The 19,012-nt window shown below is 50.5% G+C and overlaps 3 protein-coding genes across 3 annotated transcripts; 2 read left to right on the forward strand and 1 right to left on the reverse strand.

The window, feature by feature from the left end:
* Positions 1 to 8,894: 8,894 nt before the first annotated feature.
* On the forward strand, positions 8,895 to 11,369 carry PSV08DRAFT_191323 (glycoside hydrolase family 16 protein; the record flags this gene model as incomplete). The annotated part of the gene is made up of 3 exons (XM_066091982.1): positions 8,895 to 8,951; positions 9,084 to 11,261; positions 11,313 to 11,369. 3 exons carry the CDS (start codon positions 8,895 to 8,897, stop codon positions 11,367 to 11,369), a joined length of 2,292 nt encoding a protein of 763 aa, XP_065947989.1.
* Positions 11,370 to 11,645: 276 nt separating this feature from the next.
* Positions 11,646 to 14,202, reverse strand: PSV08DRAFT_233016 (uncharacterized protein; the record flags this gene model as incomplete). The annotated part of the gene is made up of 2 exons (XM_014217160.2): positions 11,646 to 13,779; positions 13,837 to 14,202. 2 exons carry the CDS (start codon positions 14,200 to 14,202, stop codon positions 11,926 to 11,928), a joined length of 2,220 nt encoding a protein of 739 aa, XP_014072635.2. The 3' UTR covers positions 11,646 to 11,925.
* Positions 14,203 to 14,430: 228 nt separating this feature from the next.
* PSV08DRAFT_406051 (phosphatidate cytidylyltransferase) lies at positions 14,431 to 18,842 on the forward strand. Its single transcript, XM_066093731.1, has 7 exons — positions 14,431 to 14,690; positions 14,741 to 15,113; positions 15,164 to 15,966; positions 16,022 to 16,048; positions 16,096 to 16,154; positions 16,357 to 17,365; positions 17,476 to 18,842. Exons 1-7 carry the CDS (start codon positions 14,547 to 14,549, stop codon positions 18,598 to 18,600), a joined length of 3,540 nt encoding a protein of 1,179 aa, XP_065947990.1. The 5' UTR covers positions 14,431 to 14,546; the 3' UTR covers positions 18,601 to 18,842.
* Positions 18,843 to 19,012: the final 170 nt, after the last annotated feature.

Genomic DNA, 19,012 nt, shown 5'->3' on the forward strand with positions numbered 1-19,012 from the left:
GCTTTTTTGTATACCTCTTTACACCTCTTTAGAGATGAAACTCTCAATTGCATTATCGCTCACCTTCGCTGCTTTAGCACTAAGTGCTTCAGTTCATCCTAATAAACGTGCTTCAGTTGAGCTTAATAAACGTGTAAGTGTTCTCCACTCTAATTTCTAGTAGCTAGCTCGCTGCAACAATACTAACAATAGACATAGGTTGTAAGTGTTCTCTACTCTACTTTCTAGTAGCTAGCTCGCTGTAATAACACCAATAATAGGCACAGTTTGTAAGTATTATCTTATCTAGATTACTAGATCTTACTTACTATAATAATACTAATATACCTTGTAGTGTGTATGTATTCTTACCTACAATCTCTCTAATTGTACTAGCTATATTAGAATTAATATATTCTATAGCCTGTAAGTATTTCATATCTAAGCCTGTAGTACTTTACTAGATACCTTACATAATACTTATTTAAATTATAGTGCGTATGTATTATCTATAATTCTTAAATACTATAATATAGCTATTAGTAAGAGTACTTATATATTATTAGGAAGTGAGTAATCTCTACTCTTATTACTGAAAAGTCACTAGTTAGTAATATTTTTAATATCTTTATAGAGTGTAAGTATTATCTTTAAAAAAAAACTAAGATAATAACTTACTAATATATATAGGTTGTAAGTATTTCCTAAATAAATTTCTAAAAGCTAGCTGCGTAGAATAATGTTACACGGGGTTTGTTGCTGATACTTCTCTAAGCTCGATCCGGGTTAGGGCGAGCGAGATAGTGTGAAGAGCGCCGTGAGGTATTTGTCTGGCGATACAGTGGAGTGGGCGTGCTTGGATAGAAAGTAACAATAGGTTGACAATTCCTAATCTATGTCGAATAGACTAACAAGTATCAATCTTGTAAAGTTGAGTAACTAGTAAGAAAGTACAATTTGAGTTGACCACAACGAGAGTAAATAATGAAATCCATCCATCCTTATATCCTCGTTGCTTCCAGTCCTGTCCTCCCTGTCCTCCCTTCTCGGCGGGAGGTTTGGGAGGGCGTTGGCCTCCCTATCCTCAGTGGCCTCCCGGAGGCCATGTCTTGGCGGGATGCCAAGTCCCGTGATCTCGCCCCGCGATGATCATCCTTCCCGTCAGGATCCCAAGTGGTTTCCCAACTTTCTATCGTCATACCCGGGGAGTGAATCCTTCTGCTTGTTGCTTGTAACATTACCTCCCCCTTTTGGGCTATCGTCTCGATACCCTGGGTTATCGTTTTCCCGTGCCGCGTGTTGAAGCGTCGGCTGCATATAAGGTCGGTAGGCCCCGGGCCATTGTAACCGTTCCTTCCCAACTCCAGCCTTCCTAACCATGCCCAAGGTCCCTTCCGCCCGTCGCGTCCGTCCCCAGAATTCCACTGAACAGCGTCAGGCCCGTGCTGACCGTATTCGACAGCAGGGGAACGAAATGACTTTTCGTTGTAAGCGTTGTGAAGAGAAGAACCTTCGTTGTTTCGTGGACACTGCAACTGGCCGTTGCGCTGGTTGTATCTCCGTGAAGGCGGAGTGTAGTCTTTTTGTTTCCGAGGAAGAGTGGGAAAAGGTTGAAGCAGATAAGCGCCAAAAGCGGTTGGCTCTTCTGCGTGCTGAAGCCGAAGTTGCGCGCCTTCGGTTGGAGGTTGCTGAGACTGAGGCTCTTAAGCGATCGTACGCTGATCGTGATCACGCCATTCTAAGTCTGCAAGATCGGGCGAAAGAGCAGGCCGAGGGGAGCTCTGCCCCTGGTACGGGCCTTCTTCCTGTCGAACCATCGCTATCCGGACCGTCGACTGATCTGGGCTGGTTACAGGCTGACTCTTCCGATCCTTTGTCCCTTGATTACTTCCTTTCCCTAGAGGACCCGGTCCTCTCTTCTCTGGATGCTGCCTGTGATACGCTCGTATCAATTCCTTGCAGTTCGTTAAATTTCCTTCTGGTTCCTAAGTGTTCTGGCTATCCGGCCATCCTTGCCACTTGACCAAGTATTTCCACTAACGACCGATTTTCCGTAGGTCCCTGACCGCTTCGACCATATACTCGTCGTTCTCGAGTTCGATGTCTTCTGCTAGTTCGGCGTCTTGGGGTGCTGGTTCTAAAAGCTTCTTGTGGAATATGGGGTGTACTTTCATGCCTGGTGGTAGCCGTAGTTTGTAGTTTACCGGCCCTATTTTCTCTAGGATCTCGAATAGTCCTACTCGGAGATTGTCCAGTTTCTTGCATGGTCTTTTAGTTTTCAGGTTCTGTCTCGACAGGAAAACTTTGTCCCCTTCCTTAAAGGTCGGTCCCTCGATCCTTAGCCTGTTCGCTGCTTTGGACGTCGTGAGGTTCCTCTGAGCGATCCGCTTGCTCAGTTCTTCGTGTAATTCTCGCAAAAGGCGTGCTTTCTCGTCTGCACTATCAGCGATACTTTCAATGTCCTTTGGATCTCGATGAGCTACCGGCTCATATCCGTAGTTCGCATAGTGTGGTGACTGCCTTGTCGTTGCGGATTTCGTGCTATTGTAAGCCAGTTGCGCTGCCGGCAAGTACTCAACCCAGTTGTCCTGTAACTTGTTGACGTACATCCGCAGATACTGCTCCAATGTCTGATTCGTTCGTTCCGTCTAGCCATCTGTTTCCGGGTGAAAGCTCGTCGAAAGCTTCTTTTTCACACCTAATTTTGCCAGGAATGTCGTCCAGTACAAGGACGTGAACAGCTTATCTCTGTCCGTAATGAATTCTTCAGGTATCCCGTGTTCTGACACTAGTGCCTTCTAGACTTCGTACGCGCATTCCTCTACCGTAATAGTCTCTTCCGTTGGCACGAACTTTGCTGCTTTAGTCAATCGGCATACGATTACTAGTATTGTGTCGCAAAATCGGGCTGATCCCGGTTCTAACGATCTCGGGAGCTTCACTATGAAGTCCATCGTTACGCTTGTCCATAGTCTAGATGGTGGCTGTAAGGGTTGCAACAGGCCGTAGGGCTTATGCCTCTTGGGCTTGTTCTGGTGACATGCCAAACAGTTGCCTAGTATTTCCTGCACCTTCGTACGCATACGTGGTATTGCAAATACCTTCGACAGTCGTCTAACCATTTCCTCGATTCCTGCATGTCCATATTCGGGGGACTCATGCAGTTCCTTAATAAGATCCGGTCTCATGTGTGGGGGTACGTATGTTCGATCCTTCGAAACCATACATCAGTATTCCTGTTCGTCTTATAACAGTCCATCGGAGCTCTCAGGCTCGAACTGCCAGTTATTGGCTTTCTCTTGCCACTGCTGCTGAAGCGTCATTACTTGGTGAACCACTGTAGTTGCTATCTTAGCTAGTTCCGGCTAATTGTACTTCAGACTACCGTCGGGCATCTGCCTCAGCATTGCTTCGTGGGGTTCCTTATGACCTTCTTCTCGTAAGTCGCTTCGTCGACTAAGGGCATCCGCTGCTCCGTTGAGCGTTCCGGCCCTGTGGGTGATTTTGAAGTCGAACTGGGCCAACATTTCTGCCCATCGCACTTGTCGTCGGTTGAGATGATAAATCCAAGGAATTCCGTTTCCTGAGTGTGAAACTCACACTTTCCTGGTTGAAGGTACAGCTTGTATTCCTTAAGCTTCCGTAAGACCTTCTTAACATGCTCGACATGTTCTTCGCGTGTGCCGCTGGAGTACACTAGTACATCGTCCAGATACGCGGTAACAAAGATTCCAAGGTACTCGTGAAGCGCGTTGTTGATGACTGATTGAAAGGTTGCCGGCGCATTCGTCAACCCGAATGGCATAACCGTATACTCGAACAGTCCATACTTCGTCTTAAACGCCGTCATCCACTCGTGACCTTCCTTGATCCTAATTCGGTAAAATCCTTCCCGAACGTCGAACTTCGTAAACCACTTAGCTCCCTGGAGTCGGTCCATGAGCTCTGTAATCAGTGGTAAGGGATATCGATTCTTCCGAGTAACGCTGTTCAACCTCCTGTAGTCGACGCACAGTCGCCACTTCCCGTTAGGCTTCTTTACGAACAATATAGGCGAGGCCATCGGGCCTGATCCTGGTCGGATAAATCCCTTTTTCAAGTTCTTCTGGAGGTAATCCCGCAGCTCAGCATCATGCTCGGGCGCTATAGGGTACATTCCTCCTGGGCTCAACTTTGCTCCTTCCTCCAAGATGATCTCGTGATCCTAATCCTGGTGTTCTGCTAAGTCTGTTGCTTCGTTTTCCTCGAACAGTTCCTTGAACTCTGATGTTCGGTATTCTGCTAGAATCGCCAGCAGTGGTTCGTCATTTACGGACGCAACCTGTGGTACCGGTCCTTCCTTCGTGGTCGCGACCTGCCGTATCTATATAACTCCTACTCTCTGAGGGTCCTTCGCATAGATTCTCGCGATCTTATGCGGCGAAATCACACCGAATCTCCCATCTGGGTTTGCGCGTTGATCCGTCGGGCGTGTTTCTCGTCGTACACCAGCAACCTTGTGCACAGGTTCTCGGCTGTGTATCGATTTCTTTTGCCAGTCGATGGCAGGGTTGTGTTCTAACAACCAGTCGTAGCCAATTATCATCTCGGTCTCACCAAGATCCATAATACTAATTTTCGTTCGGCTTTCTTGACCAGCCAGGCGTAACGATACTGCCTCGGTCTCAAGTCGAATCCAGCCGTTCCCGTATGTCGTGGGACTATCGTCGGCTAATACCACTCGCATCGGCACCTTCTTGGTCCGATAGGGTATGTTGTTCTGCTCCACCACTCGGGGTGAGATAACGGTTCGTGCGGCCCCACTGTCTATGAGCGCCGTCACCTCGTGTCCGTCTATAAGTACCATAGCCTGTAGCCGCAAATCCTGCGCTCCCAGTTCGCGTACTTCCTTGAGGGTCGTTTTAGGACTGCCTTCACCAGCGTGACCCTGTCCCTAGCAGCATCCTAGTTTTTTGTCTGCTTACCTTTCCTCTTCTTAGGAAAGTAGCCTTCGCCTTCCTTGGCGGCATAGTGTACTGTACACTGATCGTCGTAACAGAAGCTCCAATAGGTGTTCTGGTGCGGTATGTCTTCCTTCGCAAACCCCTTCGTTGGACTCGGCTTCTTCGTTCTGTAAATCGGGCATCCGTCTGCCTCACAGATGTTTGCTAACAGGGTGCCATGGAGATAATCGTTTATTCCTCGAGCATCCTCAAACTGTTGTCGGTGGAAGGTGCATCCCTTCCTGCAATGCGTCCATAAGAGTCGTTCGTGGCTCTTTTCTTTGTTGGACCTTTCCTGACCCTGCCTAGGTACCCTAGTCGTCGTGACTCTTGGTCTTGCAGCTCTGTGCATCCTGTAGTTCTTCGCATTGCATTCCTCGGCGGATATCGTGCTATGGTAGTAGTCGTCTACCTTTCGAGCATTCCGTCGTTGTTCCCTGTGGAACTGGCAATTGGTCGTACAATTGATCCAGCATAGCTCTTCGTAAGCTTCCTTTTCTCCTAGCTGGTGCACCTAGCAGTGCTGTACCCGACACTCGTTATGCCATAAGTTGATGTGGCAGCAATCGTCCTCGTTGTTCCTGGTTTCTTCTCGCTTCCTCAAGTGATAATCACACTGTCTTGGGCAGTCAACCTAACGTAGGCGCTCGTGTTGCTCCATTCGTTCCTTGAACGTCCGAGGCGTCTCCTCGTCATCAGATTCCTTGAATCTAGGTTGTTCCTAGGCAGCCCTGCAGGCAATCTCATCTGCTCGGGGTCCCGTGATTGTGATTCGTCCTTCGATATCGCAATCGTTGGCTTGGTGCCTGGTATTTCCACAAATCCAGCACTGTTGGTTTCTTAGGCGGCGTAGTACCTCTGCCCCTTCAACCTGCCAATCCGTTGGTAGTGGTTCGTCCCACTTGAAGTCTTGGAGTCCTATCGCCTTCTGTACTAGCTCAAAGGCCTCATCGGTGGCTTGTCTTGCTTCGTCGTACAGGTCTAGGTCGCTGAGAGTCTCGTCTAGTTCCTCAGTCGGGTATGGTGTTGCTATCCGTAGCATTCCGATCTTAACCGCTCCTTGCTTGACTTCATTCTTCGGGCAGTCCCTACGGAAGTGTCCTACTTCGCCGCAGCGGAGGCATGCCTTACTGTCGTAACGCTTCTGGCGTTCTTCCTTGGAAAGACCGTCATTAAACTTTCCTCGGGTTTTGTTCTTATCCTTAGACTTATCTTGTACCTTGCCGGTCATGTACGTATCTCCGTCGTGATCCTTGTTGTTCCGATACCTTCGGGTGTTGGCAAAGGGTGGCCCTGGTCTGTATCCTTTCTGGGCTTCCTTTCGTTCCCATAATCGCGTGTCGATTCTTGTTGCCAACTCGATCAACGAGTACAAATCCTTCGGCTTGTCGTAGTGTACAAGTTCGTCCTTGATGTTTTCCTTCAGACCTGCTTCGTATACCGTCCGGAGTGCCGAATCGTCCCAATTGATTCGCGCTTGTAGTTGCTTGAACTCCGCCGTATAAGCTGAAACTGCTTTGGTCTGCCTCAGGCGAGATATTGCTTTCTCCGCCTGGCTTTCCGCGTCTACCTCCCCAAAGATGCGTCCCATTTCCTCCTTGAAGTTGGCCCAACTGCTGAATAAGGTACGCGTCTCGACCTTGGTTCCCTTGTTGTTGATGTCCAATAGGAAGTCCTCTACGTAGGGTTGCATCCAGCTGGCTGCTTTGCCCTTTAGGTGTGTGTTTGCCATAAGGATCTTCTCTTCGTCGTTTAGTACTTCGTTGTAGCCGCAGTACAACTCGATAGTGGTGAGGAACGTCCGTAACCCTTCTCGGTTACCATCGTATTTGTCCGGGGTTGCCATCTTGGGTTTCTTGATAGGCTTCTCGTTTGGCGTGGCCATCAGCTGGCTTGTTAGCTGATTGATCATTGCTTGCATCTCGGCCATTTGCCGTGCCTGAATCTCGTTTTGTCGCCTAAGGCTCTCGTACGCTCGTAGTACGCTTCCGTCTCCCTCTTCCCCATCGTCCGGCGTCAGCATTTCGTCGTCGATTGCTGGGTTGTGTACTGGTCCGGGACTCTGGACTGGTCCACCGGCACTGGCCTGTGACTGAGAGTAATTGTGAGACATCTTGAGTCTTAATCGGGCGTCCTAATGTTAATCTTCCTAAGTCCACTAAATCCGTGGGTGGTCAAAGTGTTACACGGGGTTTGTTGCTGATACTTCTCTAAGCTCGATCCGGGTTAGGGCGAGCGAGATGGTGTGAAGAGCGCCGTGAGGTATTTGTCTGGCGATACAGTGGAGTGGGCGTGCTTGGATAGAAAGTAACAATAGGTTGACAATTCCTAATCTATGTCGAATAGACTAACAAGTATCAATCTTGTGAAGTTGAGTAACTAGTAAGAAAGTACAATTTGAGTTGACCACAACGAGAGTAAATAATGAAATCCATCCATCCTTATATCCTCGTTGCTTCCAGTCCTGTCCTCCCTGTCCTCCCTTCTCGGCGGGAGGTTTGGGAGGGCGTTGGCCTCCCTATCCTCAGTGGCCTCCCGGAGGCCATGTCTTGGCGGGATGCCAAGTCCCGTGATCTCGCCCCGCGATGATCATCCTTCCCGTCAGGATCCCAAGTGGTTTCCCAACTTTCTATCGTCATACCCGGGGAGTGAATCCTTCTGCTTGTTGCTTGTAACAAATAATACTAATATATTATATAGTGTGTACGTATTCTATCTAATACGTTTAAAATACTAATAAGCTATAATAACTCTAATATAATCTATAGCCTGTAAGTTCTCTATAGCTATAGTTAGATATAGCTAGATATTAGCTACTAGTAATAATACTAATATATTGTTAGCCTGTAAGTGTTATATTTTTTTAACTTAAAAGTCGAGCTAGTAAGAATAATATATAGTATAGGGTTCAACCGCGGTAAGTTTAAAACTTATATTAAAATAAGCTAATTTACTTTAATAATAATCTATTTCTTAGCAAGTAAGTTTTATTTCTTTATAATAAGAAAAATACTTGTTAGAAAGGTACTAATATTTAATATAGTGTGTAAGTGTTCTAAACCTACATCTTAGTAAAATAACTGGCTATAATTATACTAAGACGTATTATAGTGCGTAAGTATTATTTTCTCTATATAGGTAAATATATCTAGGTTTATTTAAACTAATATACTCTGTAGTGTGTAAGTATTCTATCTAGAGATTTCCTATAATTATTTAACTATAGTTTGGTTAATATATAAAATAGCTTGTAAGTATTCTACACTATATAATTACAAGGCTAGTAATCTAGTAAAAGTAAAACTAAATCTTTATATAGTAGGTAAGTGTTATATATTTATATATCTAGGTTAACTAGCTTATATACTAAGATACTATCTCTATATAGTTACTTTAGGTTAATCTTGGAGGATAGTTAGCGCTCGATCGTTGTATGGAGTTCTCTATAGAGTTTAAGCTCGGCCGATCGTTCGCGGGATCCATTCTCTATCTATTTAATAAAAATTATTTTTATATCAGTTTTTATAACGTGTGAAGAGTAGCAAAAGGCAGAGTAACGTAAGAAATGCAAAGAGAATGAAAAGGAAAAGATCTCCAAAAGTAACTCGTGAGTTCTATTGTCTTGAAAGCGAACGGCTGCGATGTTTAACCCGCATTCACCGTCACTGCTGCTCATACTGCTCTCTATTCCTATATCTGCTCAAACACCTCACGTGCTTTCTAGGGACACATCGCTACCCACTGTCGCTACCGCTCCATCTTTTGGATTTATATTTCCCCACTGTTAAGGCTTCTTGTGCCTCATTGGGCATCTGTACCCTTTCCGCGCCATTCGTTGCTCGTCTCGGGGTGCTCCTTTGTATCCTCGACTCTTTCATGGTATGTGACACAGCATCAACCCCCCAGTCATCATCGTGCCTTCGTACGACGCCCATGGCGCTTCCCACTTGTGTCCCTGCGACTCCCACTTCCTTTCACCTCCTCTACAGGGTACGTTCGACAACTCGTTGACTGACACCAACACTACGAGCGTCTACCGCATTCGGCACAAGCTGCACAAAGTAGGGCGCCCAGTGGAATAAGGCACAAGTGCTAACGCCATCTGTTTGCTGATCTCTTTAGGGAAGGAAACAACTCATGGCATCTACGCCAGGACATAACCAGCCAGTGCGGGACAATAAGTGGCTCAGACGGACACGTTCGACTGCAGGCGTAGAAGGAGGAGCTACGGTAACTGAGAGGGCGACATGGGATCAGAGCAGATCGGTGTTGGCAGAGCAACCCTTGTCATCCATACTACTACTACCCTTTACCCCTGCCGTATCCTCGCCGCTCAATCCCACAAGACTCAGGGCAGCAAGTCCGGTGCAGTCGAGCGACAGGAGGCAGCCGGAATCTGATTCTGCTCAAACAGCCTCACCACGGCCTTACTTGCGATTTCCGCCCAGTCTTTATCTGCGATCAAAGACAAGAAGTACACCAGACCTCCACACTCAAGCGTCACGCTCTCCCAGCACACCACTCACGGTAAACGACTTGGGAACCGATTACACGCGGTACTTTAAGCCCTTCTCAGATGGCATCAAAACTTCCAGTCGTAGCCGGCGGACTTCTGTCTCAGAGAGGCGATCCCGAGTCAAGCTCGCCCTTACCACCCCACCACCACGAGTCACATCCGTCAATCCCTTTCTCACACCTGTTGCTCCCGGTACAGGAGCCTCTCAAGGGTCAAGTACTTTATACGACGTAGAGAGGAATGCATCTTTTATGGATGACCGCTTGGTTGCACCTTACGAAGAAAAGGGAATGGCATCCTGGCCATTGGTGTGCGATCAAAAAGAACCAGACGATGAAATGCATTTGCCTCGCGATGACGATGACATACGATTTAGGCCAAGGATAAGGGACTACTTTACTAAGGACAGCATCGTCTCCACCATCGGATTGGTCCTTGTGATATCTGGGCTGATGTTCATATTTGTCGGATTACCCGTCCTCTCTGCCGTGGGTCTCATTGATTATAATTCGGCATATGGTATGCCGCTGAGTATGTTGCCCTACTATTGGGTACCTCATACCTGGGCTACAGTGAATAACAGACGATACCCGCTGCTGGTTAACACGAGAAAAGGCCTGATCGACCCCGACACGCCCAAGACCGTGAAGACGAGAAAGGGCGAACACGGTGACGATTACATACTCGTATTTAGCGACGAATTCAACGAGGACGACCGGTCATTCTATGAAGGAGATGATCCTTACTTCTTCGCCCCCAATATCTGGTACGGAGCCACGCAAGACCTCGAGTGGTATGACGCCGATGCTGTGACCACTAGTCATGGATCGCTTCAAATGCGCTTGGAAGAGTTCTTCAACCATGAACTCAAGTTCAGGTCAGGCATGTTGAATAGCTGGAACCAATTGTGCTTCAAAGGGGGCATCTTTGAGGTTTCGGTATCCTTGCCTGGGCCAGCAGGTGTTCAAGGACTTTGGCCTGGCGCATGGACAATGGGCAATCTTGGTCGACCTGGATATCTAAGTACCACGGACGGACTTTGGCCCTATACTTATCAAGCCTGTGATGCTGGCATCACACCCAATCAGTCCAGCCCTGATGGACTGTCTCACCTACCTGGCCAACGACTTCCATCATGCACCTGTCCAGGTGAAGATCATCCCACACCTGGAACCGGAAGAGGTGCGCCAGAAATCGATGTCATTGAAGCAGGAGCTTTCCCAGGCTACCCAGGACCTCAAGGATTGCCCATAGCAACGCAAAGTTACCAAGTTGCCCCGTTCGATATCAACTACTACCCAAACTATAACTTCACGGCGTTTCCAGACCTGACTTTGAGTGGGTTGAACACGTATACCGGTGGTCCCTTCCAGCAGGCCATCTCTGCGACGACGGTGCTCAACAAAGACTGGTACGACAATAAGCAATACCAGCGATTCTCCTTTGAATATGTGCCCGGACAGGGTAAAGAGGCCTACATATTGTGGAAAGTAGGCGATCAGACAATGTTCTTGCTGGATGGCCGGGCGATTGGAGCCAATGGCAATATACAAGCCCGTCAGATATCGGAAGAACCTATGTCACTGGTTCTCAATCTCGGTTTCAGTAATTCGTGGACGTATATCGACTGGAAGAACTTGGTGTTTCCGACAACAATGCATGTCGACTATGTGAGATGGTACCAGAAGAAGGGCGAGAAAATGGTGACGTGCAATCCTCCAGGCTTCGAAACGACAGAATACATTGAGAAGCATGCAAAAGCCTACCAAAACCCAAACTACACTGTAAGCGTCTAGTAGAGCGATGCCGAGAGACGAGTGACTAATGCGAATCAGTTGTGGGACCAAACGGGCTATGTCTGGCCCAAAAATCAGCTCAACAGCGAGTGCTGATGATCCAGGGCCTTTCTTTTGCAATCATTTCCATAATGACATGCATAACTACGGTACAGGTTTCTACTTCCCGACGGTTCATAGACGTTTCGGCTGCGTACCACACCATGATAGCCGGATGCCCCTTTCCTCTGTTGAATCATGCGGTTGTATCTTAGAGGAGTGGGTCACTGGCAGTACTTAGGTACCATTTGCTGATTATTGCATGAAGCGGAGTGCGAATACCTTTTGCAGCGACATGAGAATCATGGTTCATGTTAATGGGTGACATTTAATGGCGAGCATGATCAGATTGAGTTTTGTTAACGAAGAAGTTCAGCGTTACTGTAGTAGTTCCACGCATCTGGAAGAATGAAATAAGCCACCAAAATTTTCACTCGTGTTTCTCCTGCGAACATTTGTGAGGCAATGTAATGTTAACATGCCAATGTCTGATCGAGACAATGGCTAGTTTTGATCAAGCCCACAAATGTACCTAACCTTTGTCCATATCGGAACATTGGCCGTTATTCGCAACCTTTGTCATCAAGTAAAATATTCAGTTTACTATGTATACTCATGCCGTACTCCCACTGCTGAATACTTTGCCAAAGGCGTCGCCTTCTTCCATGCTCAACCCTTCATCCAAGATGTCATGCGCCATGTTGACAACCTCGTCTTCGATGCCAGACTCCAAGACCAAGCCTTCACTGAAGGCTAGTCGTGTCAGGGCAACAAGATAGGCATGCTGCCCGCCCAGTGTGTTGACCAGCTTGGTTTTGATGTCGAATTTGGGATTTGATGTGGCTATGTGGTGGATGAGCTTCATGGTTGCGTTGATGGAGTTCACCTTGTAGTCTTGGGTGGGTGCAACTGGGTGACGGTAGAGGCTTGTTATGCAATGGTCGAGATATTTGATGAGCCGGCCAGTACACAGTCGGTTTTGTGCTAAGCGACAGGACCCATATTCAAATATGGAAAATTGCGTGAGCACTGAGAGGACAAGGAGGCGCAGGTCCCATAGCTCGGCCTCGGACACTGGTACGGTGTTTGTAGGTGATGCGGAAGGATCCGGCACAGGCTTAGGTGTCTCGGTGAAAAGGTTGGTGAGACGATTGATTAGAGCGTCTTCATTGCTTGCTTGGTTATCTGCAGCGGGATCTGCCGTATTAATAGGTCCAACTGAGGTGGTGAGAGCAGATGTGCCCAATATGCGTAACATGAGAGTCATTTGCGCCACAGGCTGCTCTTTGACTAGGAGCATTAACGTAAAACTAGAGGGTATTGCTTGCCACAGGCCGACGATGGCTCCGGTATCTGATGAGGATAGACAGCTAGTTGCTACTAAGTAGAGCAGCTCGAGACAGTCTTCCACGTTAATGTAGGCAGCAATTTGGCGCTGTTTTGGTGAGTACAGATCTGCGATTGCCTTATCACCCCCTCTGGCTGCTTTGGATATGGGGTCAGCCACAAGATCAACAGAAGCAATGATGAGTGGGACAATGCGTTGGGCAATCTCTACAGCAGTCTCGACTGGCTCGCATGCGAGGATAAAATGTAGCGCATCGAGGATCAACGGAGTAGGCTCGTAGTACTTTTCGGTTTGACATCTTTTCCAGAGGTCGAGAAAGACATGGCACAGGTGCAAGGCCAAGTCATGGACATGATCGATAGTCATGTTTGCTAGCGCATCGTACACTATCGACGACAATTTCTTAGTGGGGGTGGAGGGAAAGGCATACTTGGTCAGTGCCTCAAGTACGCGGTCTGTGTCAATGGAGGATGGATAGGAAAGCAGGCGGTGCAATAGGGCGAATCGACGGTCGTCGTGTCTGAAGTGCTGGAGCAGTGCCGTATCTATCTTGGCTTGGGCTGCTAGCGGCGGTTCCCGCTCCTTGGGTCGACTACGCGGCCCGCTCAGCTGTAGGGCGGGCAGTGGTAGGGGACTTTGGTCAGTGACATGCCGCTTGCGCTTCCCGGCCTTGGGAGTAGCAGTCTTTGGTCTGTCGCGATGTCTGGATGGCGATGCCATGACGACGTCGTCATCGTCGAAGCCGTCGGCTAGCGGGCCTCTTGCCGTGTGTGCTCCCCTAGGCGTGCCTGCGGGACTGGCGGATGGCAGGGTTGGCGTTGGTTTTGAGGGCACAATCCGTGCTGTTCTTCGTGGGATGCCAGCCTCGCGCGCCTCATACTGGTGGAACATGGTGTCTGTCTGGGCCGACTCTGCCTCGCGGCGCAGACTGTCCATCTCTGCGCGTAGCCTGGCCAGCTCTGTGCCATGGGCATGTTGCTGGTCGGCCAGCTGGCGCTCGTATCGTTTGGCATCGATGTCATGGCGTCTTCGAAGGATGTCAGCTTCACCGGACTTGGTCTGCAGCTTTTCCCTGAGCGCGTCGGCCTCTCGTGTCTGGCGGGCCTGGTCTTGCTCCAACTGCGGGCATCAGCAAGGTCAGGGGAGCACGCGGGCGGTGCACAAAGGGTATCGCACCTGAGTGATGCGCTGGAGCAGGTGGTGGGGATCAGAGTGCTGGCCGTGTGCACCGGCGGCAGCGCCGTCGTCGTCGTCGGCGAGCCGGGGCTGTGAATGCAGCGGCGCCTGGGCTGTCACGACCCAGGGCGAGGCGGGCGGCGGGCCAGAGGCATCGTTCAGGTCGACAAGCTCTGCGCCGTCATGGTCGTCATTGTCGAGGCCATAGTCGGAGGCGGGTGCTGGGTGCTGGGTGGCGCGTAGGGCATTGGCCTCGAGGTGGTGCAGCGTGTTTGCGGGGAGGTGGTCGAGGTCGTCGTCGTCGAAGCCGTAGTCGTCGTCGTCGTCGAAGCCGTAGTCATCGTCGTCGTCGTCGTGGCCGGGCATGGTGGCTCCATCGGGGCTGGGCTGGGGCGTATGCTTATTAGTCGTGGTGGCATTAGGCCGTCGTCGCTAGACGGAGGCGCAGCCATGACGTCTGTCCGTTGCGACTTGTCCGCTGCAATTTCACAGCCTGCCTGCTAGCAATAGGCAAACCCTCGCTCGCACGTCTGGCCCACCACCGCGCCCTCGACCACCCCGCCGTCGCATTCACCACACGCCCACGCCCACCACAACCTCGACTCCCACACACCCCGCCATCACCACCGCCATCGCCATCACCGCCCCCTCCCTCTCGCTGCAGGCTTCCACATAGCTGCTGCCGCCATCACCACCCGCCCGCGCTGACCATGGCGCGCCCTCGCAAGGACGTCAAGTTCCAGCATCAAACGCGCAGTGCCAGCAATGGACGGGCTCGTCGGCCCTCGCAGTCTCTGTCCGAGTTCAGCGACCCCGGAAGCCCAACCACCATCAAGGAGGAAGCGGCTCCCCCAGTACGCTGGCCCGTCTCTCGCCTCCGCCCTCGCCCTGCTAACCAGCCCAGGCCCCCGAACAACCCCCTCAAACAGAGTACGAGAAGAAAAAGGCAAACTTCATCACCCGCACCATATGGACCCTCGTCATGATTGCCGCCTTCTTCTGGGCTCTCGGCGCTGGCCACCTCTTCATCATCATCATGGTCACCGCCGTCCAATGCATATCCTTCAAGGAGGTCATTGCAATCGCAAACGTGCCCAGCAAGGCCCGCAGCCTGCGCTTCACAAAGTCGCTCAACTGGTACTTTCTCGGCACCGCAATGTACTTTTTGTACGGCGAGAGCGTCATCTACTACTTCAAGCACATTTTGATGGTTGACCGACTGCTGCTTCCCTTGGCTACCCACCACCGCTTCATTTCCTTTATGCTCTACATTATCGGTGCCTGAGCCCCTCCCTTTTCTTCCGTCTTGTCGAGCTAACCCAGCCAGGCTTCATCTTTTTTGTCTTCTCCCTCCAAAAGGGCCATTACAAGTTCCAGTTTACCCAATTTGCATGGTCCCACATGGCTCTGTTCCTCATTGTCGGACAAGCTCACTTTGTCATCAACAATATTTTCGAAGGTTTCATCTGGTTCATCCTCCCCGTGTCCATGGTCATCACAAACGACATTTTTGCCTATCTCTGCGGAATCACGTTTGGCAGGACTCCACTGATCCAAATCTCACCCAAGAAGACGTGGGAGGGATTCCTGGGTGCCTGGTTCTTTACCGTCCTCTGGGGTGTCGCCGTCACTCATTTTGTCTCCCAGTACAAGTACTTCATCTGCCCTGTCAACGACTTGGGTGCGAACATCTGGTCCGGCCTCGAGTGTAGACCTAATCCCGTCTTTGTTGCGCGCGACTACACGATTCCCTTCCTTCCCGAGGGTCTTCCGTTCCCCCGCACCTTCAACATCATGCCCGTTCAGTTCCACGTCATTATGCTAGGAACGTTTGCCTCGCTCATTGCACCCTTCGGTGGCTTCTTCGCCTCTGGGCTCAAGCGAACATTCAAAATCAAGGACTTTGGTGATTCCATTCCTGGACATGGCGGGATGACTGACCGCATGGACTGCCAGTTCATCATGGGATCCATTGCATTCTTCTACTACTCGAGTTTCATTGCTGTCCACCACACGACTGTCGGCGGGGTGATTGAGTCTGCCATTACTGGACTTAGCTACGAGGAGCAGATGGAAGTTGTCAAGATCTTGAGCAAGCACCTGGTCAACCAGGACATAATATCACCAAAGGTATGTTTCTCCTTCTGTCAAGCCCACGTCTTGCATACTCACTTTACCATTATAGGTGCTTGAACTTCTCTCCGAGCAAATGGTGCGGAGATGAACGCAAAATGTGGATTTAGCTTAATCATTTAATAGAGTGTTTACTGGTCCAAGAGGAGGTTTGGGGGGGAAGGCATCAAATTTGGCGCTGCCAAGTAAAGGCAGCTCGAATTTCGAGAGGCATGGCATACGGCTTTAGCCGCGGGCGGTAGGTATTGGTAATCGGGCGCATATACCCTTTTTCTGCAGTCTGGCGTACACTTGAAACACGGGTTTCTTCGTGGCGCGCATCAACGTAGCATACAAGTAGTAATATTCTTTACAATTTGCCTACTAGTAGAAGCTCGAAGCTCCTAGTGAGGTGAGGCATGACGGACGTGCGCAACCGAGGCTTGCGCGCACGGGCCCCATCTTGCAACTCAAGTTTTGGGCCTGTTCAGATAGGCAAGGCATCACATCAACGCCGATGCCACCACGCCCATTTGTGAACGACCGACTATGGAGTTGTCTCTGTCCCGGCTTCCCGCCCAACTCGACGGCAAGCGCCACGGTAGCAACATGGGCTAGACGGCCACAGCGCAATGCGACACTGAATGATAGATCAATCTACCCCCGCAACCAGCCGCGTGCCTATACTCTGTCCAGCACATGTCGCGCGGCCAACGAGTCCTTCTTTTCGCAGCCTGGCGTTGCGCCAGCTGGGTTCCGGCCTTTTGGCGAGCAATCCCACGTTCCTCAGCCCGTCAGTTCCCGGCAAAAGCCTTCGCTCGCTCAGCTTCCGACCGACCTTCTCTACGACCATGCCCGAGCCGAGGGCGCCAAAGGCCATTGGGACGAGGTCATGAACATTTGCAGAGTGTTGATCAAAGACAGAGGAGAGCAGCCAAATAGGGAAATGTACACGGCCTTACTGCATAGCTTTGTCAGCTCCAAGGATGGCACAGCCGGCAAGCTGCGCAAAGTGCTCGAAGAAATGGGATTTTGGAGCCAGACGGATGCATCCCTGTTTGGGGCCCCGAGGATTGAGCTTGACGCTCGTGCGTGCGAGTGTGTGCTCGAGGTGCTGGCGGTGCATCCTGACTACCTTTTGCGCTCCGAGATTCTCGAATACATGAAGTCGCGCTGGCTCACCCTTTCCACTCGCGGGCAGAACTTTGTCGTGGCAGGGTTGTTGCGAGAGCGCCATTTCGAGCAGGCGCTTGATACAATGGAGGACATGATCAGGAACAACATACGTGTGGAGAATTGGCTGTTCGACGAGGCCATGTGGATTCTATTGGAATTCAAGGAAGTGGAAGAGGCGTTCTATGTTCTGGGCCTCAAGGAAACAGTGCAAAACAAAGGCAGTGGCACTGGGACTGCTAAGGTGAGTGATGCGCTTTTGGGCGCATTGCTGGACGCGGCGGCAGAGAGTCAGCTTGTATGTGTAATACAAATCCAACAATCAACCCATGGCATAATGCTGATCCCGCGCAGCACGAAGAAACGGTCAAAGTGTGGATGACCCAAGTTCAGCCAGGCTACTTGAAACCGGGTACTGGCACCTGCATGTCTGTTCTTGCACTTGCTTCTCACAACGGAGACGTCGAACTTGCCACCGACGTCTTTCGTCTGCTTACCGAACGTGAAACCACTTTTACGACTCACCACTACGAACTCATCATGTCTACTCATCTGCAAGCCAAGGATGTTGAGGCTGCTGTATCCGTGATTCTCATCATGGTAGATGCCAACGTCAAGGTCGATGCTGCAACGTGCCAGCCACTGTACCATTACTTGTCTATTGATACAGGTGATGGAGCCAGCCGCTCGTTGGAAGCCTTTGCCCTCCTCCAGGACTTTGAGGCTGCTGGTCGCAGAGTGCCTACAGCGGCGGTCAATGCGTGCATCCAGGCTAGTCTTGCCCTGGGTCGCCTTGAGGAGGCGATTGAGATATACAAAGCCCTTCATACCGTTTCACGCGCAGGGCCCAATACCAACACATTCAACATCCTCTTCAAGGGCTGCCACCAGTTTGTACGCAAGGAACTGGCAATGTTCTTGGCAAACGAGATGATGCAGCTTGGGCTGGCACCTGACCGCATTACCTATGATCGGCTCTTGCTGGTCTGCTTACGATGTGGCGACGTGGAAGATGCGCTGCTATACTACGAGGAGATGATGTCGTCGAGCGACGGTGACGCACCGATGAAGCCCCGAAAGAAGACTTGGGAGCTCCTCATACACGCTTGTGTGCAAAAGGGTGACGAGAGAGCAGTTGCGCTTCTTAGCGAGTACAAACGAGAGATTGACGAGCCCCGCATGTCAGTGGAGAAGGCCGTTTTCGACCGTTTCGAGTACGGAATGCTGCCGATGCCCCGAGCATCTGGAGCGGGAGATGTCGAGTCTGGTCGATTCCATGCTATGGAAGATCAACACGTCAGGCCAGCGGCAGAGGTGACACCATCCCCAGGACCTGGTGCCGACACAGGACGATCGGGGGCGAAAGATGGGTTTTTGCACCGAGGCAACGAGGCCGGTGCGAATGCGGAAGCGGAGAGCGCCGATCTCGAGGGCGCACAGTCCACTGCAGCAGCTAGCGAAGACACAAGGCCAGCCTAAGAGGGAAGGCAGCGCGCGAACCTTTTGGGCGCCCCAGTGGCTTGATAAGATGCCGGGGGCTATGATTAAGTAGATGGGCATTCACCGGATTCGCCAACAGACTTGCTTGGTGTGCCGGTGCTGCAGCCCGTGTACATGGTGTGTGAGTATGTACGTAGGTGTAGTCAGTCGTATCGCCATGTTCACGGTGAGCGTGGGGGAATATACGTCACAGCGTCAATGATAAGTATTTTGGTATGTAGTATGTACAAAGTACGTGCGCACGCGTGGGGTCATGGCATATCGAGGCCGGCCGGTCTGGCGGCGATTATTCACGAGATGCAAATTCGTCCTCGCACGAGCGTGCTATCTCTCAACCAGGGCCATACAGGTGGGGAGGAGCGGAGGAAGACAGCTGCCGAGGCCGCGGGCG

The sequence above is a fragment of the Bipolaris maydis genome (assembly GCF_028858645.1).
Source record: "Bipolaris maydis strain C4 unplaced genomic scaffold PSV08scaffold_18, whole genome shotgun sequence".
NCBI classification, from domain to species: Eukaryota; Fungi; Ascomycota; class Dothideomycetes; order Pleosporales; family Pleosporaceae; genus Bipolaris; species Bipolaris maydis.